Source organism: Bactrocera dorsalis, chromosome 1, assembly GCF_023373825.1.
Source record: "Bactrocera dorsalis isolate Fly_Bdor chromosome 1, ASM2337382v1, whole genome shotgun sequence".
Classification (NCBI taxonomy): Eukaryota; Metazoa; Arthropoda; class Insecta; order Diptera; family Tephritidae; genus Bactrocera; species Bactrocera dorsalis.
The window spans coordinates 96900536-96923955 of NC_064303.1; the positions used below are offsets into that span (position 1 = coordinate 96900536).

Here is a 23420-nt window from a genome sequence, read left to right on the forward strand (position 1 = left end):
CAATATAAACAAGAAAATCGTTCACTTGATTGCAAAGGAGCTGTAATACCCTTCACAAATAAAAACTTTTTCATATAAAAACTTGATCTTGGACGGTCAGTTCTTATGACAGCTAAACCTTTTAATGGTGCGATATCGGCTGTTATGGCCAATGCCGTGACGTATACAATTTCAGATCGATACCTCAAATACTGGGCGACTAGTTCGCGGACAGACAGAAGAAAATGGCTAAATCGACTCAGCTCGTCACGCTGTTTCTTTATTTTATAGTATTTTCGATATTTTTTTACTTCGTGTTAAACTTGATATATCCTGTACAGGGTATAAAGACTAACTATTCGAATTTTTAATGCGTTCTTATAATATTCTTAGAATTATTTATAGTAATCAATCGTTTGTAAACTAAGTGATTTTTTGCTGTAATGTGTTAATGCCATATATACATATGTATGTATGTATGGTATGTACATATGTCATTTTAATAGTACACATTGTTTTTAATCAATCAATTTTAAGCCATTGTTAAGGCAGAAGTATATTTTGACTTAATTCCCATTAATCGATTCACATAAAAAATAATAAGTTTATGAACTGAAAAAATTTAGTCTTAAATTTAGTGATTGAATTTCCAAAAAAAGTATAAAAATAAAATAGTGAAATGTTTTGAATAAATAATATATTGTAGAAATAGATGCTAGGAAAATCAAGTTGTGCTTAATATTTGACAATAATCAGAGATATAGTCACTTTAAGAAACAATTTAAGAAGGTTCACACATACTTCTTGAATAAGGGTTGAAAATTAGTATTATTAGTGCGTTTTCTAACAGAAGTAAATTACAGATGATTGAATTAAAGTGCTATAGGCTTCGTATTAATCAGTATGCTAATATAAAAAAAGGATTAAAAACTTAAACTGAAGTGTTATAATGATGGAAAAATAATATTTTTAATAAATTGCCTAAAAAAAATCATCAGAAAACTTGCGAGCGCCATCTTTAGGTGACATTTGTAGGAAGCAACATTGGCAAAGAGCGTATAAATTACGCTCTCAGCGTTCTCTGCTTCTTCTTGCGTCATTTGACAACTGTCAAGGAATATAGACATTTCCTTTTGACAGATAAAACGCTTTAATTTGTGGTATTTGCTCGAATTTATAGCGTTAAAGTCGCAAAAAACGCGCTTAATTTGTGCTTAATTTACGTGAAAAGTGAAGAAAATCGAGTAGCGTGTATTAACGCTGCTATTTAAATAATATTTTTGCATTTTCTGTAGTAATTACTGCATGCGGCGACTGCGGACTTCAACGAAGGCGCAGACGGCTGGGGCAGCGACGGCGACAACGACGACGACGACGAAAGGTGGTGTTGCCAGCAATAGTAGCTGTGGTGGTGCATCAACAGTGTCAACCGGAATAACGCCGCATGCGGATAGTAAAACAACAAGCCACAATAGCAGTTTCAGCGGGAGTGGTGGTAGCAATAATTTGACGACAAGCAACAGTAGCAGTGGTGCTACAGGAGCCACTACTAACGCCGTTGTAACAACAAAAGCAGCAGCAGGAGCTACCACAGCAGGTGCTGCCCGTCAGAAACACAACAGCATGGACGTTAAGCTGAGTGGCGATGTATTTAAGAACTTTGAAAAGACTGGAAAGAGTGAATTGTATGTGACCGGAAATAAAAAACGGAGTGAAATGCGTTCTTTACAATATTGCTTAAACGAAACATTTTTATTTTAGTTTGAAGTTCTTAAAACAACAAGTGAAGGAAAATGATAATCCGATTTTTGGCAAAAATGACGAATTTAAATTCGGAATCTCCAGGGCTATCTACGATCTGCTATGGCATGGACTACGTTGCACGTTGAAAAAAGATACAGTGCTAAATACTCTAGCAGATGTTGTGGTAAGTAAACGCGTGCAATTGTATGCTTATACACACATATAATGCGGCACTGTGTGCAAATTTAACATTGAATGGGAAGTAAATATGCAAAATTTTATAATTCAATGCAGACGTTGCATACGGATTTTCCATCAGTTATACTGGACATTGTAAATATATTGGATGCGGAGACATCTCTAATGACCGATGGCATACAGGAAGAGCGGCTTATGTTTAGTCAGATTGTTAAAGATCTAGACAAGGTGATCTCGGATAAACTAATAAAAGAGCGTTTGGAAATCGATACGCTGCAAGATGTAGGAATTGTAAAGAACAAGGTGTTCTACACCAAATTTATTAAGATAAAAACCAAACTTTAGTAAGATTGATTTGTTACTAAATTTATGTTTAGCATGCTGACTATTTACAATTTCAGTTACAAACAGCGTCGCTTTAATCTTTTTCGGGAGGAGAGCGAAGGCTATGCCAAGCTAATCACCGAACTAAATCAAGATTTCGAGGAGGGTGTGACGGCCACAAGCATAATGGATATTATAAAATCGCTTATAGGTATAAATTATAACATTGGTATGTCAAATATGTCTTTCTATGTATTTGCCATATTATAGGCTGTTTCAATTTGGACCCAAATCGCGTACTTGATATAATTATTGAATCTTTTGAAACACGTCCCGAGCGGCGGCATCTTTTCATACCGCTGCTACGCGCGTACATGCCAAATGGTTCAATTATATGTGAAGTACTCGGTTATAAATTTCGCTACTTTGCCGACACAAGAACGCCACGTTCGCTATTTCATGTTTGTTCACTTCTTCTGAAATATGGTGTAATTGAGCTACATGATATATACCAATGGGTGAGTATGGTTGTGGTTTTATTACAAGAACGCGACACTGAACGTTAATATCTTTTAAAGCTTACGCCAGTTGACAAAAATATTATAAGCGAATGGGAAAACGATCTGGCGGAGTCGAAAGAATTTGTGCGCAAACTGAATATAATTGTAACAAATAAAGATAAAGAACATGTGGAGCCAGAAATGGAGAAACCTTATGATGAGGTAACTAATTTGAAAATTTTAAATCCGAAATAATTTTTAAAATAAATCAAAATAATTTAAAAAATTGATCAAATTCGCAGGAAAAGTACTATGCCAACCAGAAATTCGGTTTGTGTGAGGGTCTGCTCAAAGTTGGGGACTGGGAAAATGCTTACAAAATTATCAAAAAACTACCAGAGCAATCGGTTGTTGTGCATGAGTCCATTGCGCGTGCGCTCGCCGAACTTATACACATTTCTATCGATTATGTATACACGGAAAAATGTTTTAAAACGAATTCACGTCGTTCGAAATTGACTGATGATAAGAAATTATTGCAGAAATTGCAAGCACGTGAATTTTCCGAACTGCGCAACTATACCATACCGATGGTGATAGCGTTAGGTCCGGCTTTGCATTTTGACACAGTGCTCATGTATAAACTTATACGCATATTGCGCACCATAATGACCGATATGGGCGTGGATAGTCTGAATGCGCCCACACCGAACACCGAATCGGAAACATTGTACTTCGAGGTGATGACTGTTATGGACGCAGCAATATTGCCGGCACTTTCCTATCTAGACTGTAATTGCCCTATGGCTGAAGAGATTTGGACTGTATTGAAATTCTTTCCGTACCATTTTCGGTAAGTAGAAATTTGTGTGCTTGTTTATGTTTGTAGTTAATATTTGAATATTCCTTTCGTCACAACAGTTATAGTTTGTATGCGCGTTGGAAGAACGACACATACCTGGTGCATCCGGTGCTAATACGTCGCCGTGGTTTGGCACATAAAAATATCAAGGCTTTAATGAAGCGCGTCAGTAAGGAGAATGTGAAGCCTGTAGGGCGTCTTATCGGCAAGTTGAGCCATTGTGCGCCTGGCTTTCTCTTCGACTATGTATGTCATATAAATTATACATTATATATTTTACTATAATACATATTTCTTACAGATCTTACTACAAATACAAATCTACGACAACTTAATTGGGCCTGTCGTTGATTCATTGAAATATCTCACATCGCTATCGTTTGATTGCTTGGGTTATTGTCTCATCGAAGCACTAGCAATGGCGGATAGAGATCGTTTCAAGCACGACGGTACCTCGATTTCACTGTGGCTACAAAGTTTAGCTTCATTCTGTGGTGCGATATTCAAAAAGTATAACATCGAGCTCAGTGGCTTACTGCAATATGTAGCCAATCAACTAAAGTCACAAAAGAGGTGTGTTGTGGTCAAATTTTTGTTAAAAGATTATTTAATTTTACGCTTTTTCTAATTTTTCAAAGCTTGGATCTGTTAATTCTAAAAGAAATTGTGCAAAAAATGGCCGGCGTAGAATCCGCCGAAGAAATGACGAATGAACACTTAAATGCCATGTGTGGTGGTGAATTGCTGCGTGGCGAGGTGTGTATACTGTGGTTAATCGAAAAAATAAAATTTTTGTATTAAAAAAATATCTTATACAATACACAGGCTGGTTACTTCAGTCAGGTGCGTAACACAAAGAAGTCTTCACAACGTCTGAAGGATGCGCTCGCCAATAATGATTTGGCTGTCGCCATATGCTTGCTAATGGCTCAACAAAAACACTGTGTCATCTATCGTGAGACTGCGCAAAGCCATCTCAAGCTTGTCGGCAAGCTGTACGATCAATGTCAAGATACTTTAGTACAATTTGGCACATTTCTCGGCTCCACATACTCGGTGGATGAATATGTCGAACGTTTGCCATCGATCATCGCCATGTTGCAAGAGTATCACATCAATGCCGATGTGGCCTTCTTCTTGGCACGTCCAATGTTCACACATCAAATCAATGTAAACTCAAACATAAATTTTTTTTGTTTACATTTTCAATTAATAAATTATTGTTTACTTAAAAAACAGCAAAAGTACGATCAGTTGCGCAAGGCGGACCCCAATGCGAAAAAGTTGACTACTAATCAAAAATTGCAAAAATATCTAGAAGCCACCAATTTAATTATGAACCCTATTGTTGAGTCTGTGCGTCCACTACATGGTCCCAAAGTTTGGGAGGACATTAGTCCACAATTTTTGGTGACCTTCTGGTCGCTTAGCATGTACGATTTGCAAGTACCCGCCGAGAGTTATCAAAAGGAGATCTCTAAATTGAAACAGTTATCAATGCAGGCAGCAGAATCCAAAGATTCGGTAATTATAAAGCAAACAGAACAAAAAAATAAATAAATAACAAAAAAAATTAAGAAATCATAAAAAAAAAATAATAATAATAAAAATGAAAACAGAAAAGGTAATAAAAATGAAACAAATAACAAAAAATAAACAAAAAAGTAATTAAAAATCCAAAAATTCGGTAATTACAAAACAAAAACAAAAAAATTACACAAAAAATTATTTTAAAAAAATTTATAAAAATTAAAAAAAAATATTATTATAGTAAAAAATAAAAAAAAAATAAAAAAAATAATAAAAAAAATAAAAAAAAAATAAAAAAAATAAAAAAAAAATAAAAAATAAACACAAAACAAAAATGAAAAAAAAAGTTTACAAAACAAAGGAAAAAACTATTTAAAAATAAAAAGTTCATAGAAATAATGAAAATTTAAAAAATAATAAAATAATTATAAGTAAATAAATAAATATGAAAAAAAAAATAAATAATAAAAAAAAAAATAAATAAAATAAATAATAAAAAAAATAAAAAAAAAATTATTAAAAATAAAAATATCTTGCACACGGACACACAGACAGTCACCCGGATTTCAACTCGTCTCGTCATCCTGATCATTTATACATATACATACATATACATAATCCTAAATCTATCTCGAAAATAAAAAATAGTAATAAGTAAAAAAAAAATTATAATTATAAAATAAAAATAAAAAACTATATTAAAAAAATAAACAAAAATTATAATAAAAAAAATAAATACAAATAAAAAATAATAACAAAAAAAAAATAATAATAAAAATAATAATAAAAAAAAATAATAAAAAAATAAAAAGTAATAATAAAAACATAAATAATAAAAAATAATTATAAAAAAAAACAAAAACATAAAAAAGAAACCATCTAAAGAATTTAAATGTTTAACGAAAAAAATTAAATATATTTTTCACCACAGAACGCCTCTAAGAACAAGAAAGAGCAGGAGCGCTACATTGCTTTAATGGATAAGCTACAAGATGAACGTAAGAAACAGCAGGAACATGTCGATAAAATTTTACAACGCTTACAACAACAAAAGGACAATTGGTTCCTTTCGCGTTCGGCAAAATCAGCGAAAAATGAGACGATTACACAATTTCTGCAGCTGTGCCTGTTTCCAAGGTAGCATTTTTTACGAAAATGATTTCTATATTTGGTAATAAATAAATTAACATTTTTTATGTTACTAGGTGCACCTTCACTGCCCTCGATGCCCTCTACTGTGCGAAATTCGTGCACACCATACACAACCTGAAGGCTGCCAATTTCTCCACGCTACTTTGTTATGATCGGGTTAGTAGGCAACTAATTAGTCGCAATCATTTTGTAAATACTGACAAGGGTATATTAAAGTTGCCACGAAGTTTTTAACACTCAGAAAAACACTTTGGATACTATATATATTATATATGAGTCGATAAGTTATTTCCGTCTGCTTGTATATACTGAAATTAGTTTCTCAATTTTTGAGATACCGGTCTGAAATTTCGCATACGTCCGTTTTTTTCCAAAGAGCTGTTCATTTGTCAGAATCACTGATATCGGACCACTCTAGGATATAGCTGTCATACAAACTGGCCAATAAAAATCTTTTTCTTTTATGGAAAACTTTTTTATTTGACGAGAAATCTTCATGAGATTTTGTCATAAAGAATTGTCTACGGACACGCTACAATCTCCGAAGAAATTGTTCAGATCGCACAACTATAGCATATAGCTGTCATACAAACTGAAAATAAAAATAGTTCTTGTATGAAAAACTTTTTTATTTGCCGAGATATCTTCATGAAATTTTGCATGGCTTGTTGTCCAAAGCAACGCTAATAATCTCCAAACAAAATTTTCAGATCGAACTACTATAGCATATAGCTACTGTAGAAACTGGTCAATAAAAATTTATTTCTGGTATGGAAAACTTTTTTTATTTGACGAGATATCTTCATGAAATTTTGGAATAAAGTATTGTCTACGGACACGCTACAATCTTCAAGAAAAATTTTCAAATCGGATTACTAAAGTATACATCTGCCTGACACACTGACCAACAAAAATTTAGTTCTTGTATGGAAAACTTTTTTATTTGACAATATTTTTATGCAATTTTGGCATAAAGTATTGTCTATGACCGCCCCACAATATTCAAACAAATTGTTCAGATCGGACCACTATAGCATATAATTGCCAAACAAAGTAACGGTTGGTTATTTAATGGAACACTTTCTTTTTGAAGTTTACTACAGTTACGGCGCAGTCGAAACTCACTTTTTTTCTTGTAATAAATAAATTTAATTTCAGATATTCTGCGACATCACCTACTCGGTCACTTCCTGCACCGAAAACGAGGCCACACGTTATGGCCGTTTCCTTTGCGCCATGTTGGAGACGGTAATGCGTTGGCATGCCGATCAGGCGGTCTTCAATAAAGAATGCGCCAACTACCCTGGTTTTGTAACGAAATTCCGTGTAAGCAATCAATTCTCCGAAGCGAACGATCATGTCGGCTATGAAAATTATCGTCATGTCTGTCATAAGTGGCATTATAAAATCACCAAAGCCATTGTATTCTGTTTGGACTCCAAAGACTATATGCAAATACGCAATGCGCTCATCATACTCATGCGCATATTACCACATTATCCTGTGCTCGCGAAATTGGCGCAAATTATCGAAAGAAAAGTGGAGAAAGTGCGTGAGGAGGAGAAGAATAAACGTCCTGATTTGTTTGTCATTGCCTCGAGCTACATTGGCCAGCTGAAAACGAAAGCCGCGCAGATGATTAAAGAAAGTGATTTCCACCAAGTGACCGAGCGGCAGATGCGCGTTGAATCGGCTACGGCAGCGGCCACGGTGGCAGCGAACGCTGCAACTATTCCACCCGCCGTGGGTGGTGGGGCCACACAAGCTAATGTGACGGTGGTGGCAGCAAGCAATAGCGCCAGCGTTAATGCAAATGTCATTAATTTGGTTGATGTTGCGACCAAAACTGCGCAGCAAACGGTGCAACAGACAAGTGCTGCACAGCATGAAGCTACGCCCGTCGCGACAAGACAAGTGAGCAACGGTGATGTGAAGAGTGGTGAGTTTCTGCACGCTTTTGCCAAAAATATAATAAATATAAAATATTATAAATATTTTTTTAATATGACAATATTTTTAGCTGAAAAACGCGAAAAGGAAAAGGTAGTGAAGCAGATCATTAAAATGGAACGCGAACCGATAACAAGCCCTGCTTCGAATAACACAGTAAACGAGCTGGATACGCGTTCCTCAACGGTATTGCTAAGTGAACGCAACGAACACGGTGAACGGCGCAGCAGCAGTCGCACCTTGAAGGATGTCAAGAAGGAGGAGCGTACGCGTGAGCGTGAACGCGAACAGCGTGAAAGAGAACGTGAAATGCAAAGGGAACGCGAAAAGGAACGTGAACGCGATCAGCGCGAAAGAGAACGTGAAAAGGAGCGTGAACAAAGAGAAAGGGAACGTGATTTGCGAGATTTGCGTGAACGCGAGCGTGAGCGTGAACATCGCAGTCACAACGATGAAATTGATTTAGTTGGTGGCGGTGGTGGTGCCTCCATTGGTAGCAGTTCGGCCGGTGGCAGTACTATGATTTCCACACGTTCCAAACGTGACAAACGACGTGGCGATGAACGTTATCGGCTAGAGTCGCCAGCTTTGGAGCACATCGAAGTGCTGGAGGGCAAGCATGAGCATCATGAGTATGAACGCGAACGGGATAGAGAACGTGAGCGAGAGCGTGCCAGGGATTTGAGTTCAGTTTCGAATGAAAGCAATGGTTCTTCGATGCATCGACGCAGTCAGGATATTATTGAATATGATAAAGGTTAGTTGAAGGGAAACAAGAAAACACGTAAACTTTGGTTGCGCAGAAGCTGTAATTCCGTTCCTATGTATATAAAAACCTGTCCATACAAAATTGCTTTTGATCGGTCAGTTTGTATGTCAGCTATATGCTATAGTGGTCCGATCTGAAAAATATTTTGGTAGATTATAGTCTTGCCTTGTGCAATAATCTATGTCAAATTTGCAGCAGATATCTTGTAAAACAAAAAGTTTTTCCATATAAGAATTTAGCTTTGATTTGTCAGCTTGTATGACAGCTACACGCGATAGTGGTCCGATGTGCTCAATATATTGAGAGTTTGTAGCGTGATCTTGGACAATAATTCATGCCAAATTTCGTGACGATATCTCGTCAAATAAAAAAGTTTTCCATATAAGGCATGGATTTTTTGAGGTTAGTTTAGTACAAATATGCTATAGTGGTCCTATAGCGCTGGTTTTGACAAATGATCAGCTTCTTGTGGAGAAAAATAAAATATTGACAGTTAATATCCCTTTAGGATAAGCTCTAACGACCACAAAATATACATACATACGTAAGTTCTCAAATACAACTTTCTAACCCTTCAAATCGCTTTACAGATACGAAACGCCGCAAAGTGGAGGCCACAACAACCTCTTCGTCCAATTCAAAGGTTAGTATTTTGATGCAAACGTAGTTGCTAAGACAGAGAGGCGGCCATTTTGTGGAGTGCAGCAGATGTGACAATGCCCAGCCATTTGACACTACAGTTGTAAATACAAATTTAAGCCAAAACAAAACAACAAATCGCAACTTAAACCATCACTGTGTAATGCTAACGCTTTTATCAACTATAATACCAACAACAACAACAGCAATATTTTCAAATGATGCCAGTGGGGGAAGAAGTGAAAAAGGCGCAAAAGTGTTAACAAAGAGTAAAACCGCATTTAAACAAAACTAAAAACAACGAAAAATAAAACAATACAACAAAATATAATATAATAGAACAAAAAATAAAATAATACAACAAAAATAAAACAATACAACAAAAATAAAATAATACAATACAACAAAATATAAAATAATACAACAAAAAAGCTGTCAATCAATTCAACAGCGTCATCAAAAAGTTACTATGCAAACCAAAATGTGCGATTAAATCGACGAAGCTCTTTTGCCATTTTTTATAATATTGCAACAACAACTCAAAGTGATGCACCATTGCATTTTTACTAAGAAACACCACCGCGTACATACATACATATACAAAGTAGCGTGTCAAACACGCTGCGTCAAAGCAAACTTTGCCAAAATGACTGATTATTTGTATGAAAACGAAAAGTTATTTATTGTTGAGGTTATTTTTTTTAATAAGTAGCACGAATTTAATATGTAAAAAAGAAGCAGAAAAAAATATATTCTTAAATAAGTTTAAATATTAAAAATTTTGAAATTTTGAAATGAGTGCAATTTTTGAAGAAATCTTAAAACAAAAAAAAATAGAATTAAATGTTTTTTCTAATATACATTAAATGCATACAAATGTGATAAAAATACGTGTATTTATAGTTATTTTTGAAAAAAAAATATAAACTGGTCAGATTTGTACTTAAGCACTTAAGCATAAGCTTTAGCTGTAAAGTTAGGGTACTTGTTAGTTATTAAGTTATTGTATGCATGTGTGTGCCAGATGAAAACAACAATCAACTCTACCTAAAACAACAGTGGACTATTTGAAGGACGAGCAACTAAGCGGGAAAACATTTTTAAACGCTAAGCAAATCATATGCATGACACCACAGCAGCGCTTCACTGTATTAACTAAGATTTCTATGTAATTGGAGATGATATGGAATCATTTTATGTCAGCGTAAGGGAATCGGCGTAGCCTACAACGTTACGGAGAAGAAATTACATCAAATACAACGCGTTTTAGAGCTTGATTGACCACCGACACACCGTCACACCAATTTTGAAGCATAATTTCAGCCTGAGTGACTACTTTGAATGCTGGAAATGCTGAGATGAACATCCACAAAACTAATTGCTACTTTGAAGAAGACCGACGTTTATATCTACTTAGACCCTGATGCTTAAAAACTACAATAAATGGATTTGGTTGCTCAGTGAATTTAAAAATTATAACAATTGAGCAACTGAATTTTACAACAAACAAGTAAAATATATCGTAATATATCAGCAATTGGAGACAACTAGACAACGATGGAGCAACAAACATAAGTTTCCAGAGAGAGAGAGTTTCGGTTTCAAAGTCGGAAGACGAAAATCAATGTTTCAACCCTACCTAATGAAGACAGTGAAGAGAGGGTGAGATATCGGCGATAATTCCTTCCAGGCCCCAATCTCCCTGCAATCATTTATAATGTTATAATATCAATAAATTGATGAATCGCAATTCTACCTTTTCTATCTTCGGCCTTGAATTGAGAAGTAACCCTGGATATATGTAAAGCAACAACTATCGACCACGTTCCCACGACAGTCGGGTCTACGTAACCGGAACGGACCCGGACTTTTATCCGGCCAAGGAGTGTCAACTAGGCAGAATTCTGCCGCTACAATAACAACACAACCACTATTTTAAAAGAGACTTTGCTTGGCGTCATCAGATCATGCAGAAAAAATATGAGAAACCCGTTAGATGAATGAACAAGCATTTACCAATTTCTTCAACACGATACTAATTTCTGTGGACTTGGAAACTACTGAAGCTGCAAACTTCTTACCTTAAGTCGCTATTCCTAGTCGAATATTCCTATGAGCATTCAATATATCTTTTCTTGGATCATAGAAGGAAGCCTGTATTTTTACAACATCATCCCATTTGTTTTGAAGTGAATATGAATATGGCAGACCAACATTATGAACTCAACATACTTTCCACTACAACTAGTAGTTCACGGTTTATCCCGGTCAACCGAAGAGGAGCACCTGGGGAATCTATCCTTTTAGGATTAGATTGCTGTTTTCCGTACAACAAGAACTATATTCATTAACACACTTTCAACAACAACATACTTTTCACCAAAACTAGCGGTTCACGGTTTATCCCGGTCAACCCAAGAGGAGACACTGGAGAATCTAATTGCTGATTTTCGTACAACAAGCTCTACATTCATTGAAGAGCTTCAACCAAGAAATAACCACTAGTGAATCACCACAGCCTAATGGTTAACATATGAGAACCCCAGCAACGCTACTTTTGTGCTTTCTCAGTGACAAGGATGCATGTAATGTGCTGCTGGGCATGTGTCATCTATAAAGTGGACCGGAATTTTAAGATACAACAATTTCTTTCAATACTAGAAAACGACTTTCTATATTTGTGACTCCCAAGATGTAATCTTTAAAGGTTATGCTACAATAATATGTTCGTTGAGTCAGCCCAAGGACATCACTATCAACATCGTCCCAGCAACCGAAGGTTCATCATGTGCAACAATTAAAATTTTTCAAAAAAGAAGTACAAATTACCAAATCAAAAATATTTTCAAACAATATGGATCATCTAAACAACGAAAACAACAACATCCTATCAAATAATCAAAACGTCGTCTGTTTTATGGATCTGAGACAACGTGAAACTTAGCTGCAATTCAATTGGTTTGTCTGCTGTTGTGCCAACCCAAATATCATCATATATTTTCTAAACATTTCGAAGTGTCTTTCTCTCCGTTGCCTGCACACATAATTCTTCTTGTGCAGTTTTGTTGTTTGTCGTTGGTTATAAGCGAGCTGAGGTGATCGAATGGTCGGTAAGTGGGTAGCGGGTGGGTGGAAATTGTATTAAGAGCAAAAAATAGCAATTTATGTGAGAGAAGGAGATAAAGAGATAGAAAAAAAAAATACAAAAATGTAAAAATTTAGTTTATAAAAACGCTTTAACCTAAAAATTGATATATCCAAAAATAGGTTTATATTACTAACAAAAAAAATATTAAAGCAAAGTAAAAATAAAACACACACTCCACAACACAAAATTCAAGTCGTGTATGCGGAATTTTCTGAAAATATGATATAATTTAATTTTGTCTAATTACAGAAGCAGATTACAGAAGATTTGATTGAGAGTACAAAGAAAGAACGCGCCATAAAGACTAAAGAACGTAAGGAAAAGCTAACCGAAGAGGAGAAAGATGCACGCAAGGAACGCAAATTGGGACGTAAACGCGAGCGACTCGAGGAGAATTCCACTGCAGAGCATAAGCGGCGAAGAGAAGGTAGTTATTTCATCACAAAAAAGTATTTTTGAACGTCAAATTCAAATACCGTTATTTTGATTATTTTTTAGTGCAAAATGGCGATGATGATTTGCGCGAGCGTGATAAATATCATACGAGGGTAAACATACTACTTTTATTGCTACGATTTTAACAAAAAAATTATTTAAATTTATTATTAAATAAAATTAATATTTAAATTTAAATTTTAAATAAAATTAATATTTAAAATTTAATAAAAATCAATATTTAAATTCAAATTAAAAAAAAAAATTGAATTATTAATTTTGTTTAATTATTTTTACTAATTAAATGTTTATTTATAGGAAAAATCACCACACTTACGCAGCGAGACACGTGAACGTTCACACGAGAAATTCGAACGCGACCGCAACACACGTGAGGAGCGTTTATATACTTCAAAGTCTACACGCTCGCGCATTGGCTATTAGTGTGCCGACGGCGCACGAGTTTTACAAATATTTGTTTTTAGATTTAAAATTGACAACAACTACCGCATTAGATACAGCAACCAATTCAACTAGTACTCTAAATATCCATTTTAATTTTATAAGAGCGTCTACAAAAAAAAAATAAAACAAAACAAAAATTAACATAGCAACAAAAACAACTCCAACTTAACCACAGCGAACCATTCATTTAACTATAAAATATAAAATATTATTATACTACAATCTTTTTTAAGTTTTAAGTAAACTTTGTATGTATTCATGTAGTTTGACATTCAAGCTCGCCGCGATTTCAACAGCAAATAATAAAAAGCCACCTATTCAGTTAATAAATAGTCCACTGTTGTAAGTTTTTTTGTTTTATAAATTGATAAAAACAAAAAGTGATTGTACAAAGACAAAAAGAAATTATCTAAAAAAAATAAATATTTATAGAAATTAAGAGCTGAGCGTTTACGCTTAACAATAAAGTAAACATTTTCGCAAGAAAATAATTTAGATATATAAAATAAACTGTTGTGTTTTCATTTGTAAAATTTTAAAGGGTGAAAAGTGTATCGCTCAAAAGGATGAAACGATAACTAGCGAGACTACTAGACGACTTTTAGAATTTCTCAGTAAAAAGATGGAGACAGTGAACGAGAGAGTGTAGGAGATAAAGAAGTTTCAGGAGGCCTGCTGCTCTGCAATAATTAATAAAGTATATAATATCAATAGATTAATGAATCAGGAGGCCCATCCACTATATCCTTTCCGGGAACGACTTTCTCTCTTCGGATTTGCATTAATAAGAATCACTGGACATATCAAAAGCAACAACGATGAACTACTATTTTATAAGAGCACATGCTCGGTGACATTGCATGACTTTGAAAACATTTATAGAAGCACGTTAGGTGAACAAAACGACAACTTTTGCCAATTTCTCTGCCTCTGTGATTAATCAAAATTTTTCGTTATAGATTATATAAAGGGTGATCCAAGTAGAGATACTTTTTTCAATAGCCTTTTTTGACGGATCAGCTTGAGTCGTGTCAAGCTGTCATGTTATTTTTGTTCAGAATTGTTTGGCATTTCATCGTGGAAGGACTTACGTCCGAAAAACGTTTACAAATCGTTTAACTTTATTACGAAAACTCATGTTCTGTAAAGAATATGTTTGGGGCGCTTTCCTCAACATAATCGGCATACTAAGCGTACTATTCGACCGAATAGTCCACGAAGCTGTGAAGAAAATATAGCAGCGATAGCTGAAAGAGTACACGAAGAACGTGGAGAGTCGCTTTGGTTCCGTTCGCAGCAACTCGGACTGACGTATGGAACGACTTGGCACATTTTACGTGGAAATCTTAAATTGAAAACGTACAAAATACAGCTTGCGCAAGAACTAAAGCCATTCGACCTTCCCAAGCGACATCGCATCGCTATATGGGCTCTTGAAAAGTTCCAAGAAGATGCGACGTTTTCGAGCCAAACTTTTTTCAGTGATGAGGACCATTTCTGGCTCAATGGGTATGGGTATGTAAACAAGCATTATCGCATTTCGAACGTAGAGCAACTTGAAGAGATTCATGAGCTGCCATTTCATCCAGGAAAACAACGGTTTGGTATAGTTTGTAAGCCGGTAGAATCATCGGTACATATTTCTTTAAAATTGAGACCAGTGGAAACCATCAATGGCGATCCTTATCGCGCCATAAAAACCGACTACTTGATGAGAAAAATTGAAGGTCGTGATCTGACATGACGGACCAAAGGAAGAAGTTGAAGTTTCTGTGTTTATTTTATAAAAGTACTAAAATTCATGGCTAGCCCATTCACACGATGTAATATCGATTGGAATGAAACATTGAATTAACCAGCATATTTAAGCTGAAAATATTCAGGCACCAGAGCACAACAACAACTTTTCAAAATACACTGCGACAATTTGACTCTACATAATACATACGCCGGGCAGAGCGACATACAAATAGACAATCTTTATTAGAAAGTTAGTCTAAACTAACCTAAAACTTAACGATTCAAACAGGATTAGACCGCCAAAATAATAACCCTTGGCCGGTTAATATCAGGGCTCATTCCGGCAAGGCTGTCATCGAAATTTGATGTTCTAAACTAGGGAACTCTACCTATTCCCACAGAGTGATGTTTTATGTTGAGAGCAAAACTTATATGAGTACAAGATCATTGATGGGGCTTCAGAGGACAGTTTGATTCTTGTGCAATAGCATTCTCATGATTTCAACATGTCAAACTCTTACGAATCTGGACGTGATGGTGCTATACGTATACGCATGATGACACTAAACTGAATTGAGTTCGAAATATATAAATTATTTTTAAATGATTTTAGGGGAAAATACATATAAACGTAGAAATGTGAGGATACGTGGTTATCAAGAAGGAATATATAGCGAATTTCATTAACAAAAATAAACAGACAACAGTAACAGTAACAAGTTCTGTTACAAGTACAGGCCGTTATAAAAATTAAGTTTAAGTTTTCATTGTTGGCTTGACATATGAATACGATATTCAACTAATTTAAAGATTCAGAATTAAATTGACTTACCTGTTGTTCAACAACCCACGTAGAAAAATTTCTGTTCCAATTTTTTCAAAGTACATGCCAATTAGGTTGAAAAAACTAAAAAATAACAAAAAATAAAAAAATAATAATACAATTGTTTTCAGCACAAAAAAGCAAAAATAATAAAATAAAATATAAAACTAAAAAAAATAATACAAAATAAAAATAAATATAATAATAAATAAAAGTTAAATATTTTCAGTGGAAAACCAAAAAATAATAATAAAATACAACAAATATCAAAGAACTAGCAAAACACATCATTTTCCATATTTTTGTTCATTTGTTGTAATTTTATTTGATTTGTGTGCAAATAACAATTTTTGTCATACATTAGTTATTATTTGTATTCTTCACTAATTTACCATTTGTGCTTTATCGGCTTGCAACAATAGTATACACACATACGAGTATGCATGCAGGTAGTTATAAATATATTTGTATATGGTTTTTTGTTGTTTTGATTTATTTATATTTTTTATTTTTGTTGTTGTTAAACTACATACATAGCTTTGGTATTTTCTGTATTTTTATTCAAACTACATTTTCTACTATTTTTGTTTATTTTTGTTCTGTTTCGCTCCGCGGTACACATTTGTGAGAATCAACATTAGTCGAAGAAGAAGAAGAATCGATTTGTCTATAACTTCGTACCACGCTTGATGAGCTGCAACATAACAGTACTTATGCGCTATTCTGTCACTTTATATAAAAATCATGAAAATGTCCCTGTTAATACCGTTATAAGGTAGAACAAACGGTATGTCAACAAAATTGTACGAACCATGCCTCTGTATTATACAAACTTTTTAAAATTTAGTACCCTCTTATCACACATTATCATTAAGAAGAGTTTAATACATTTTGCTCGAGTAAGGCTGCTGAATAAATTGGTTTTCCGCAAATAACTGACGAAATCAACTCTGTGAAATTGTTTGGGAGTCAAAAAATTATGACATTTTTCACCCAACAAATGTGAATCCTTTTGGGAATCACTGTTTTAATTGAAAAATAATTTTAAAAATTTTTTGAAATTTTTAGCGGATATAACGTGAAATTATTTGGGAATACCTGCCTTAACTGAAAAAAGTTTATTAAACTTGTCGGTCACTTATTGTGAAATTGTTTGGGAGTCACTGTCTTAATTTAAAAAAAAAACTTTAAAAAAGTTCTGAAAATTTTCGCGTAGTTGAAATTGTTTGGGGACTCCTGCCATAAATTAAAAAAAAATGTTTGGGAACCCCTATTTTAATTAAAAAAGAGCTCCTGAAACTTGTGGAGCACTTATTGTAAAATTGTTTGGGAACCCCTGTTATAATTAAAAAAAAAGTTTTTGAAACTTGTCGCTCACCTTCTGCGGAATTGTTTGGGAGCCACTCTCTAATCTTAATAAGAATTTAAAAAAGTTAGGTTAGGTTAAAATTTCGATCGTAAGAAGCAGCGCACTTGGACAGCTCTGAACGCCAGTCCGTTGTGGTACCGAATTCATGAAGTGAAATTGAGTGTACCGCTATTTTTGCAACTTATATATACATATTTTCATTACACTGTATAACCAAGAAAATATTTTGATATTCAACACTAATAATTCTGATCTGATCACGTAGTAAAACTGCGTATGCAGCATTTAGCATTCTCTACAAAAATAAAAATTACAACAAAACATATTTTTTCCTTAGCCGAAAACAATTTTCAACCATTATCTGAATTCGTATATGCTTAGAGCCTTATATTGTTTAAAAACTATTTTTGCTGTCACACTGTGTTGATAATATTTAATTCATTTCTATAATCTATATTAAAATTAATATTTTTTAAATAATATTTATAACATTTTTTGCTACAATTTCCTACTACTTTTTTGCTATTTTCTCGTTCGCTAATTTGTTTTGCGACTAAATGCTGTATTCGCTTTGAATTTCAATAATGTATTTTTTTTTATTTATTATTAAATTATTCTTATTTTTGTTTGTATTTCATAAATGTTCATCCAAAACTTACTTGTTTATTATTATTTTTTATAAAAAATTTCAATCTAAGGCAACTTTTAACATTGATATGAGTAGTTTTCCAATTTATGCTTGATTATGTATGTATGTATGCAAGTACGTTTATGTATAATTTACTGATTATGATTGTGATTTTGTGCAGGCGTTTAACACTAACAACATTATGATGATTTTAAATGCGTGAAGTTGGGTGGGCAGTGGGTATGCAGACTTCAGTGTTAAAGGTGCTGTTATAAGAGGTGAAGGCTTTCAGAATGCAATTTTGTATATTAGCCTATTTAGTTTAAGTAGTTGAAAATTAAAGGAGAATAATTTGCATAGTTTAATTTAAACTAAAAGAAAGTTGAAATTTGTTGATTTTTTCCATTTACGGGCGGATGTTATATTATGTTACTTATACGCCCTGTTGACTAGAATACGACGCTTAAATTAAATGCTAATAAAATAACATTTACAAATACATATACATACGTATGTATATGTACCGATAAAAATTGAGTTATTTTATCTAACAGGACTTTTAACTTCAATTTACCAATTTCTTTTTCTTCTTCTTTTAAAAACTAATTGGCCAATTTCTTCGTAAAAATATAAATTTGTGGTAAGATTTGAATCACAAATAAAAAAGTTTCCATAAAAGAACTAGATTTTGATCGGTGAGATTGTAGGGCACCTATGTATGTATATGCTATCCGCGGATCGAAAAGCCACCAATTTTTTGTTCTAATATGTATAAATAATTGGGGGGTCAAAATGAATACTTTTTCTCGCTTGGTACTCTGAAAAATAGGTTCACCTTTAAGAAAGTCTCTCCAAGTATGCGCTCTTTATTCTAACGGGACGTTGAAGTTTTCTATTTTTTCTTTAAAAAATAAAATATAATTATAAAACTCATAGTTATGCAAGAAGTTTACTGCTCTTCAACAATGGCCATACTTGGAGAGACTTTCTTAGATGTGTGTAAAAAACTATTATTCAAAATACCATGCGAAAAAGAAATGGTTTTTTTGACCCACCCTAATAAATATATATATAATGGCTACTACAGTTTCTTTTAATTCCAAAATGTCGCATTTTTTTTGCTCTCACACTAGGTGCGGCTCTTAAAGGTTAACTGAAAATCTTTACCTACCATGGGTAAGTTCTAATTAAAGAGCAGACATAATAATAACTAAATAATGAACTTTAAACGAGCGAGTATTTCAATGCTCACCTTATTTAATGAAAATGTTTGAACACAAATGTTATCCATTTTAAGTTACTCTAGCTACTTTGTGATTGCTGCATTTGTGTGATTGAAGTTGTGCTGATTGCTTGAGCTTCGGTTTAGTGGTTAAGTGCTGATTGTGATATGTTTAACGAGTTGAATGTGCGTACATTTGTGAGGAGTGTTATAAATGCGAATATGCTTAACCATATTTTATATGTATGTATGAATGATTAGATGAGAACCGCCTTGTGGGTTATTTCTCCTAAATATATGAATATGATTATTTATATGAGGGTTTTTGATTTTCCCAAATGTATGAGATCAATTTCTATACTGCTTTCGTTTAATAATTCGTTTTGCTTAATTATGTACCATAATTGATACAATATTTGTTGGGGTTTAGCATACTTGTATGTGTGCTTAACCCATTATACTAGTCGATGCATAACTGCCACTTATTAGGGGTTCGCGTGAATTGACGGATGTATTGGATGGATCCAAATGATGTGCCTCACTGGAGGAGAGTGTAAATTCCGTCGACGTTTCGACAGAGTCATGTTGACTTTGTGTCTGTTCATGACGACGCGGTTTGGCGATGATCATGGCATCTTTGCCACCTGGCGTGACACCATCGGTATGTGATGCTGGATAGCTGGAGACACGTTTAAGCGACTAAAGGATCGTGGAGGAGCACAGAAAAAGAAAAAGTTAGTATTGGGGAGTTATACTTAAACATAAATTATATATATATATACATATATATATGTATGTATATGTACATTAATAGTAATTATGAATATATAGCTTGTGGCAATTAAAGGAATAACGGTGGTCTGTCGATTGGTATATGATTTTAACATATGAATTTATAATATATATCTACTATAATTTAGAAAACAAAAAAATGTATTTAACAGAATAGTCTATATAGGCTATACTTCTAACAGGGGCAGCAATCATTATACATTTTTGTGGTGTCCGTCCAAAATTTTTTCATTTTCTTTATTTTCTGAGTTTGTTGAAGAATAAATATAGTTAGTATTTTATATTTGAGCTATATGATATAGTGAACCGATCTGAAAAATATTTCTGAAGTTTTTCATCGTTGCCTTGGATAGTAACCCATGCCAAATTTAGTGAACAAATGTAAATTTTTCCATACAAGCACTTGATTCCCCGTTCAGTTTATATGGCAGCTATATGCTATAGTAATTCGATCTGAATAATTTGCTCGGAGATTATACTATCGTTTTAGAAAATAACCGATGCCAAATTTCTGCACGATATCTCGTCAATTGAAAAAGCTTTTACGAAAACTTGATTCCGATCATTCAGCTTGTATGACAGCTATATGCTATAGTGATCCGATATGAACAATTTCTTGGTATATTGCATCGTTGCATTAGATAATAACCCATACTAAATTTCTTGAAGATAATTCATCAAATAAAAAAGTTTTCCATACAAGCAGTTGATTCCGATCGGTTAGTTTTTATGGTAAAAATATGTAATATTAGTCCGATATCGGTGGTTTCGACAAGTAATTAGGTTTTTGGAGGGAAAAGCACGATTGCACACAAAACTCATATACTATCGGCTATATAAAGACGGACAGACAGACGAACATCACAAAATCGTCTCAGCTCTTTATGATCAATTATATATAATATATACCCTATAGGGACTCTGACGTGTTTTTCTAGGGTAACAAACGTCATGGTAAACATAGTATACCTTGTTCAGACTATCTAGATTCTTAACCTAACCTTACTTTATTTGGCTGACAGCAAAACAAACGAGTTTAAAAAGAAGTTTAAGAATAACACTGCAAAGCTTGGCTCAATACTATTCCTAAAATATATCTTCTTCTGTTTTATTGGCTCGGTTATAGCCGAGTTTACAACAGCGCGCCAGTCGTTCTTCCTTTTCTCCGTTTGGTGCATATTGGAGATTTCAAGTGTAGCCAGGTCCAAGTCCCCAAATAATTTTTTTTTGTTAAATTCACATGTCTTTCGAACAATCTCCAAACTTATGGTCATAAAAAACTATATTTCTTGTTCAACTCAGAAAATACCACTTTTTGTAGAAACTCTATTAATTTCTGAACTAGTAAATAATGATAGCTTGCCGCCCCTTTCCAACTACAAATAAAGTCAACTATGTAAATTAACAACACTATATGCACATACGACTTTATGTGCTGCTTTCGTCCGGTTCGTTCGTTCGGTTATACGAGTACAGTTGCTCCAATACTATCTAGTAGAAATATACAAAACCTTGTCGTTCAATACCGCCTCGACTCCATTGGCAGTGGACATGGATTCGTTGACGGGGCAAATATTTTTGCTTGATGAGAACTTCTTGCGTTTCTTTTTCAAAGCGGCTATGGCAGTTAAACCTGTTGGTTTAATTTAAGATGTAACAAATTATGTATGTTATTGGATTTTGCCATGCATATTCACCGGTTGTTGTATGAAAGAAGTGTGATGCGCCGCCGCCGCTGCTGCTGACACTGTTACCGCTACCGCTATTCAAGCTGCTGCTGTGTTCCTTCATAAATGTGCCGGCATGTAGTGGATTGTGTGTTGGTGTGTGGTGGTTGACATGACGATTGCCGGCTGTCGGCTCACCATTGGCTATATAATGCTGTGCGGAGTTCTGTGCGTATGTGACATGCACTTGACCATGAACTGGCGATGAGTTGGCAGAAGAATTGCAAACCGAATCTTCGGATTTTGAACGTCCCAACATTTTCGAGACATTTCCCACCTTGGCGGCCTCGATTAGTGTGCCTAAGAATTGCAAGAGAATTGGATATGTTATTGAGGGTTTAATACTACAAAACATAGCCATTAAGTAATTACAGTGCTGATAAAATAGACACTTCCAACTCAAAGCAGAGATTTACTGAACGAAAATATTTTATGGTGATTTGAATTTTTACTCACCCCAGCGCTTTTTGTGACCCGCGATGCGTTTATTGTGCGGCTTCAACGCTGATTTATTGTATTTTGTTGTTGTTTGTATTGTGGTAGTTGTTGTCGGAGTAGCACCATTTGTTGGTGATTCCTTGCCACTCGTATGACCATTCTGATGACTCTTCTGTATAAAATTTGAATTGAAAAGATTCGACAGCGTAGAGCTGAGTATTTCGTGTTGTGAGTCGAAATTGTCCAACGAGGTGGAAAACTCGGCAACCGGCGCTAGCGAACCCGTCGAACCGGGTGGAGCAATGTTGAAACCTTTCATAAGCCGTCGCTCCTTCTGACGATTTTTCTTGCCGCCACCACCTGTAGAAAGCGAGAGAAGAACGAAAAGCAGGTATTAATATACACACACATTTTGTAAGCCACCACCTACCGCCTTGTCCTGCTGTTACATTTGTATCCATGCCGCTATTCTTCAAAATCTCCACGAGTTCACAACGGAATGCCGAGATATCCTGCTTAATTTCGTTCACATCATCTTCGGTAACACCCTGCGATTCGGCCTTGCGTTGCTCGACAGTCACATAACGACGCACCAAGTTACGCATTATTTGCTGGAAGCGAGGAATGTAGGTATTAGATAAATATTCTGTAGTATTTACGGTTTTTTATTGGAAATACCTGATATTTGAAATCGCGGTCACTCGCCTGTTGAGCTTTGCGCTATTAAAATAGAAAAATTATAGTATTTTTAATCTCAATATGTTTAATCGTGGTCTTTATCTTGTTCTTACTCTTATTGTCTTCAGATGCTCTCGTCTGGCCGCTGACGATCCACTGCAGAACACCCTACGCACCCACTTGAACACATACCATATGGATTTCGGTGTCGGTATAATATTAAATGGCGGTGGACAGGTACCACCTTCCTCAAAATAACTTATCCATAATTTAGAACGTGCGAATTTCCACTCGACATCAGCGCGTTCC

The 23420-nt window shown here is 34.5% G+C and overlaps 2 protein-coding genes across 2 annotated transcripts in view; one reads left to right on the forward strand and one right to left on the reverse strand.

Moving 5' to 3' along the window:
* The first annotated feature begins 1087 nt into the window (after positions 1-1087).
* Positions 1088-14204, forward strand: LOC105228774 (THO complex subunit 2). Its single transcript, XM_011208742.4, has 20 exons — positions 1088-1664; positions 1741-1906; positions 2017-2264; positions 2322-2455; positions 2515-2762; positions 2823-2966; positions 3047-3597; positions 3666-3852; positions 3908-4179; positions 4245-4362; positions 4432-4776; positions 4846-5130; positions 6068-6273; positions 6342-6444; positions 7447-8227; positions 8309-8995; positions 9598-9650; positions 13044-13221; positions 13293-13342; positions 13548-14204. The coding sequence occupies exons 1-20, from the start codon at positions 1285-1287 to the stop codon at positions 13671-13673; spliced, it is 5262 nt and encodes a 1753-aa protein (XP_011207044.2). The 5' UTR covers positions 1088-1284; the 3' UTR covers positions 13674-14204.
* A 3307-nt stretch (positions 14205-17511) lies between these two features.
* Positions 17512-23420, reverse strand: part of LOC105228773 (transient receptor potential-gamma protein) — a 32367-nt gene continuing 26458 nt past the window's right edge. The window contains exons 15-21 of the mRNA XM_049457266.1: positions 23225-23419; positions 23112-23153; positions 22864-23044; positions 22452-22793; positions 21966-22295; positions 21780-21901; positions 17512-20175 (exon numbers count right to left, since the gene is read on the reverse strand). Of these exons, the coding sequence (XP_049313223.1) occupies positions 19924-20175; positions 21780-21901; positions 21966-22295; positions 22452-22793; positions 22864-23044; positions 23112-23153; positions 23225-23419 (1464 nt within the window). The 3' untranslated portion in view covers positions 17512-19923. The remainder of the gene's footprint in view (positions 20176-21779; positions 21902-21965; positions 22296-22451; positions 22794-22863; positions 23045-23111; positions 23154-23224; position 23420) is intronic.

What these genes read in the sequence shown, in the direction of transcription:
- LOC105228774 (XM_011208742.4), top strand. Translation starts at nt 1,285, where the DNA reads ATGCGGCGACTGCGGACTTCAACGAAGGCGCAGACGGCTGGGGCAGCG. An exon ending in TTCTTTCCGTACCATTTTCG is followed by an intron (nt 3,598 to 3,665) that starts GTAAGTAGAAAT and finishes TCGTCACAACAG; the next exon opens with TTATAGTTTGTATGCGCGTT. An exon ending in TGTTCACACATCAAATCAAT is followed by an intron (nt 4,777 to 4,845) that starts GTAAACTCAAAC and finishes CTTAAAAAACAG; the next exon opens with CAAAAGTACGATCAGTTGCG.